General features: G+C 41.4%; 1 protein-coding gene across 1 annotated transcript; it reads left to right on the plus strand.

The window, feature by feature from the left end:
• Positions 1–477: 477 nt before the first annotated feature.
• LOC128693959 (pancreas transcription factor 1 subunit alpha-like) lies at positions 478–2032 on the plus strand. Its single transcript, XM_053783901.2, has one exon. It carries the CDS (start codon positions 494–496, stop codon positions 1118–1120), a length of 627 nt encoding a protein of 208 aa, XP_053639876.1. The 5' UTR covers positions 478–493; the 3' UTR covers positions 1121–2032.
• Positions 2033–6855: the final 4823 nt, after the last annotated feature.

Here is a 6855-nt window from a genome sequence, read left to right on the forward strand (position 1 = left end):
GGGGATGGGTTGGGCAGGTTCTGGAATGGGTACTCGAAGGATGGGAGGTTATATACACAGGGCAGCAGATAGTCAGACAGACAGAAGGAAAACAGACATAAAAAAAAGTATGTCAGTGAATCAGGGGCCGTTGCCCCATCCAGGGTACTGTGTCAGGGCACGGGATGCTCTGGTCGGGGGCAGCAGCAGCAGCAGGGGCTCCTGGGACAATAATTATTGGAGGATACCACACCCTGGCGCCGCCACACGCACGCCTCCACCTGGGCAGATGGTGCAGCAGCAGCAGCAGTGGCGGAGGTGGTGCCCTGCCTGACCCCCACACCCCGCCGCCCTCAGGCGGGCCGCCAGGCCCCTCCCACGGTCACAGCCCCGCCCATGGTCACAACCCCTAACACCTTATTGGTCGGTGGGGTCACGTGATCTCGTGGGAGACATATAAAGGTGACGCGTGGCCGGGGCAAGGGTCAGACCAGTATACGATACAGAAGCCGACATGTCTGTGTCTGATTGGTACTTCCCCGTGTCGCATCCTGGCTACTCCAGCCACCTGGAACACAGCTTCATTGAACAGTTCGCCTGTCCCAGCCCGCCCTATACTACCGGATCTTACGCCTTGCCTGTTCAGTGCTCCAGTAACACTTCTTCTAAAGAAACCAATAGTTGGTCTACTTCTGAAGGAAGAAGTTCGTCAGATGGACGCCCCAGCCCCTCATGTTCTCCTAGCAGCAGTTGTGAGAGTGTAGAGGGCAGCTCGTCACACGGGTGGAACTCTAACATATCCGGGCCATCATCTTGGTCGTGGGGAGCCCCTGGCACTACTCACCCGGTTCTGGCAGCTGCTTCCAACTTCAACAGTCCAGAGTGCTCCTTGTCAGAGTCCCGCGGTCGTCAGGCTAAATGTCGCCGACGACCGCCTAAGATAGTGGGACGCGAGGTGATAAGGAAGCGTCGACTCGCAGCTAATGCTCGGGAAAGACGTCGCATGAACGGTCTTAATGACGCCTTTGACAAGCTTCGTGAACACATTCCAGCACTCAGTGGCGACCAGAAACTGTCCAAGTTCGAGACTCTACAGATGGCACAGACGTACATCTCGGCCCTAGTGGAGCTTCTGCAGTAGTCGAGGACGGTGAGAGAGAGTAACATCTGGTCAGCTGTCACGATGGTGTCGGCCTTAGACGTCTAACTCCCGTGAAGCTCAGTGCCACCGCGAGTGTCCAGTGCCGCCACTAATCAAGTGCCACCGCTACTCAGTATACAGTGCCACCGCTACTCAGTAAACTGTGCCCCCGCTACTCAGTGACTAGTGCTATCGCTTCTCAGAGGTTAGTGCCACCGCTACTTGAACAGAGCCAACACTGCTCCATGAACAGAGCCAACACTGCTCCATGAACAGCGCCACTGCTACTCGGTAAACAGTGCCACCGCTACTCAATGAGTAGTTTCATCGCTACTCAGTGAATAGTGTCACCACTACTCAACAGTGCCACCGCTACTCAGTGACCTGTGGAGGTCTGTCCGAACAAGGATGAGGAGTGTCCAACCTATCCAGTGAATGGATGAGTGAGGACCTTAAATGTGTGTGTGCGTTTCATCTAGTGTCATGAAGTGCCCTGACTCCTAGTTTACAGGAGTGCCAGATGGAGCCCAGGAATGCCAGATGGAGAGCAGGAATGCTATATGGAGCCCAGGAATGCCAAACGGAGCTCATTAATGCCAGATGGATCCCAGGAATTGCCAGCGGAGCCCATGAGTACCAGATGGAGTCCAGGAATGCCAGGTGGAGCCAAGGAATGTTAGACGGAGCCCAGGAATGACAGATAAGTGAGTGGTGGAACTCTACAGTCGAAGTGTCTAGACCGACAGCACGGAAGCTCACTGGAAAGACGTTACCAAAAATTTGTACATTATTCATATAATCACAACTGGCTCAACTTAGTGTTTATCTGTACATATCACAAATGTATATATAAATATATAAAAATATATATAAAATGTATTACAAAATTAATTATTTTTATAATAAAACGCTTGAAGCTTTCACTCTGCCTCTCTCACATTCCTCCACTTAAACTTGGTCTTGTCAGATATAACATTTCGTAAGTGTTGCATGAAAAATAAAGTAGAAATGAGTGATGATCTGCTAGCTTTTGTCATAGCCACCTGTACCAAAGGTAAACAAAACACTAACGTTTTTACTGTATGATAAACAGCTCTTTTTATTTCTTAAAATAAAAGTCTGTCCATCACAATCAACATCAATGAAAATGATTGCTACCCTTAAGGAAAATACGTTTAAGTTTAAACTTTATAGCCCACAAAATGTTCAATGAAGAATTCTGCCAAGTGTCTAGACAGTATTTAATTATGCATCATTTTCTTTTGATAGTTTACTGAGGAAGATCTCTCTAATTCACTCACCACCCCTCTATTTACGAAGATAATTTTATTGCAAAGAATTAGGCAAGATAATCGCAACCATAAACTTAGTTTAACATAAAACTCAACCCAAACAAGTCTTGATATAAATAACTGTAATTAAGTTACCAAGAAAAAAATATTTTGTGTAGTATGTCCAGTATTAAAATTATAAGTTATAACTTGAGAAGCCACTGATTTGAGGAATTGGAGCTTTTCTTCTCTTCCTTGGATCAAACCTGATTACTCCACTCACTCTTCCCGTTCCCCAGACACTCTACAGAATTTCCGCTTCTTCATGATTTTAATGAGAATAAAATGGGCTCTGAAGGCTTTACTAAAAGCTTAAATGAAATCTCCAGAGTGAAGGAGAAGTAACTGAGATTCGTAAAATAACTTTCTTGTGAAGAATAACTTAGATTAATAAAAAAAAAACTCCCTCGTGAAGGAAAAAAACTTCCCAGTCGTGCCCAGGGCACGACTGGGAAGTTGTAATCAAGATGAGAGTAAAATTATGCTATCAGGCCCAACAGACTTGTATGTCACCATGCCACTAGTACCAGAAGACCTGTGTCTAGTAATCTACCGGGTTCACTAGACCTGTCACAAGGCCGCTGGAACTACATAGACCTATCTGTGCCCGGTAGAATGCCGGACATAAATAGCTCTATATCTCAGTATGCTACCTAAGGAAATAGGTGAGTATTTCCACAGTCCCTGAATCAGTAGGGTTATGTCTCTATACTACCGGACCCAATAGCTCTATGCCACCAGGACCGGTTGAAACTCGTTTCATTCTACAGTGTGTGACTACATTAATCGATTCACCGTTTAACGAATACCGTTGGCGTGTTTCACTGCAAATATTACTTAAGTGACTTGAAAAGGTCAACGTCGTAGTTACTCATAGAAAATCATCAATAATTATTGGGCAAATCACTGTTATCTCAGCATTTTGATAGATACTGCTTGAAAGAAATATTTCCAATGGGAATTCAAAGTCTCTTTTAGCAGGCAAATTCTTGGTTAGACGAACTTTATAATTACAATGGAATATTATAAAGCCGCATTTTTCAAAAGTATTTCGAATTACTACCTGTTGGCTATGTTGGTGTCAACTAATATTCCCAGGGACACCTCAGCTCAAGGAAAGTGTTCTTAGTTGATACATAATAAATATTACACCGTCACTTGCAGTAACTATTGCTATATATCCGTGGAAAGCGCGAAGCCCGCGAGGGTCACACAGCTCCCGGGGAACGGGAAGTAATGAGGAATGATGTAAAGAAAAGGAGGGTAACTTAGATTCGCTATATCAAGAGCATTTGGCCAGTATCAAAGCACTCTTGAAGGGAATCAAACAGGTTTACACATGAGGAAAATAAACAATTCGGTTTTTTTTTTTCAATTAAACTCATATATACATAGTATACATAAATACACACTATACAAATCAGATCATCAATTCCAGTGATCTAAACACAATTCTGATGTTACTCTGTACTACCCTATTCTAAATTGCTGTAGGAGACTCAACTATGTTGTAAGTCTGTTGTTCATGGAGACATGGTGAGAGGATCGAAAATTAAGTTTGATCCGAGGAAAGTGAAACGTAGCTCCAGTTTCTTAGACCAGGAGCCGTTTACAGCATCAGCATCCTCTCTGGAGTACACGTTTAGGATTTAATATTTTTAGGTCGACATATCGACTTGCGAATAAAATTGTTATTACCATTATAACCATGAGGAAGCGCCAAACCCGTAGGATTATACAGCACTCTTGGGGGGGGGGAGATGGAAGGTATTCAGGCTTAATTCAGGGAACTGGAGCACAGATCCAATTCCCTAGATCAAGAGCCCCTCACCAGCGTCAAGGAACCTTACGAATAAAAGTCCATCTCTTATCTTGATTAACAAGAAAAGGAATAAAAATGTCTTTGCGAGTAAATACTGTCTTTGTGCACATATTAATACACATATTAATACACATATTAATACACATATTAATACACATATTAATACACATATTAATACTAAATAACATTCATACACAACAAACAGATGAATAAAATCACAGAAAACAGCAGTCATTACAGCATTTAACCAAAGTACATATAAATAACTTTGAAAATATAATGTAACAGTTGGGTAAATAACATATACGAAAGAAAACATTAAAATGTCATATATTCAAACCAAAATATAAACAAAAACATTGAAAAATAATATTCATAGAAAATAAGATATGAAACAATATGCATCATATACACATCATACACACACAAAATTAACATAATGAATAATATACAACATGCATGCAAAAAACAAAACAATATACATGTAAAATAACAAACATAACTAGAAATGTTTTTGCAATACTGTGCAGATAAGCAAAGCAAAAAAGAAAAATAGATTTTTGCTCTTTCGTGGACAAATTTGTGATGCACTGATTGGTTCGTTCACGTCCAGGGAAAAAAATTGTGATGCACTGATTGGTTCGTTCACGTCCAGGGAAAAAAATTGTGATGCACTGATTGGTTCGTTCACGTCCAGGGAAAAAAATTGTGATGCACTGATTGGTTCGTTCATGTCCAGGGAAAAAATTGTGATGCACTGATTGGTTCGTTCACGTCCAGGGAAAAAAATTGTGATGCACTGATTGGTTCGTTCATGTCCAGGGAAAAAATTGTGATGCACTGATTGGTTCGTTCACGTCCAGGGAAAAAATTGTGATGCACTGATTGGTTCGTTCACGTCCAGGGAAAAAAATTGTGATGCACTGATTGGTTCGTTCAAGTCCAGGGAAAAAATTTGTGATGCACTGATTGGTTCGTTCATGTCCAGGGAAAAAAATTGTGATGCACTGATTGGCTCGTTCACGTCCAGGGAAAAAATTTGTGATGCACTGATTGGTTCGTTCAAGTCCAGGGAAAAAATTTGTGATGCACTGATTGGTTCGTTCAAGTCCAGGGAAAAAAACGTAAACAAAGTTTTCATTTACACGAAAACATAACAAAATCTGACAAAATCTGACCTAGTGTAACCTGATATGACCTGACATAACACGACTCTAGGTAACGTAACGTAACTTATATAAATCTAACGTAACCTGACCTAACGTAACGTAACTTACCTTAATCTAACCTAACCTAACGTAACGTAACTTATATAAATCTAACGTAACCTGGCCTAACGTAACGTAACTTACCTTAATCTAACCTAACCTAACGTAACGTAACTTATATAAATCTAACGTAACCTGGCCTAACGTAACGTAACTTACCTTAATCTAACCTAACCTAAAGTAACGTAACTTATATAAATCTAACGTAACCTGGCCTAACGTAACGTAACTTACCTTAATCTAACCTAACCTAAAGTAACGTAACTTATATAAATCTAACGTAACCTGGCCTAACGTAACGTAACTTACCTTAATCTAACCTAACCTAACGTAACGTAACTTATATAAATCTAACGTAACCTGGCCTAACGTAACGTAACTTACCTTAATCTAACCTAACCTAAAGTAACGTAACTTATATAAATCTAACGTAACCTGGCCTAACGTAACGTAACTTACCTTAATCTAACCTAACCTAACCATTCGGTACAGATTAAGATCCATGTTAATTGGCCTTAGTTGGAAGAGGCTAAATGAAAACCAGCTTCTGGGGGGCTCTGAGGCTACCTCGTACATTAAGGTCATGGAAGAATTCTTACGCGTAGGAACACTCAAGTAAGAACACTCACGTTGAAGAACAGTCACATGTAAGATCACCAACATGTAAGAACACTCACATAGAAGAACAGTTATATAGTCATATGTAAGATCACTAACATGTAAGAACACTCACATAGAAGAACAGTCATACGTAATAACACTCACATGTAAGAACACTCACACAGAAGAACAGTCATGCGTAAGAACACTCACATGTAAGAACACTCACATGTAAGAACACTCACATGTAAGAACACTCACATGTAAGAACACTCACATGGAAGAATATGTAAGAACACATATGTAAGAACACTCACATGTAAGAACACTCATATGGAAGAACACTCACATGTAAGAGCACTCATATGGAAGAACACCCACATGTAAGAACACTCATTTGAAAGAACAATATGTAAGAACACTCACATGTAAGAGCACTCACGTGTAAGAACATTCATATGTAAGAGCAGTCACACGTAAGAGCACAATTCAAGCATGAACATTGCACGCATATAAATTTAAACGCACACGCTAGCTAGCGAGGCGCTCGCGTTCTTACACACACACACACACACACACACACACACACACACACACACACACACACACACACACACACATACACACACACACATGATTCTGTACTAACCAGCAATCACTAACCCTGACGAAGGGTATAAGAGGTGAGACATTACCACAACATACGAGATACTC

This window comes from Cherax quadricarinatus, chromosome 90 (assembly GCF_038502225.1).
Source record: "Cherax quadricarinatus isolate ZL_2023a chromosome 90, ASM3850222v1, whole genome shotgun sequence".
In the NCBI taxonomy this organism is placed as follows: Eukaryota; Metazoa; Arthropoda; class Malacostraca; order Decapoda; family Parastacidae; genus Cherax; species Cherax quadricarinatus.

Bases quoted from the DNA above. Each gene is read 5' to 3' on its own strand.
- LOC128693959 (XM_053783901.2), top strand. From the start codon at position 494: ATGTCTGTGTCTGATTGGTACTTCCCCGTGTCGCATCCTGGCTACTCC.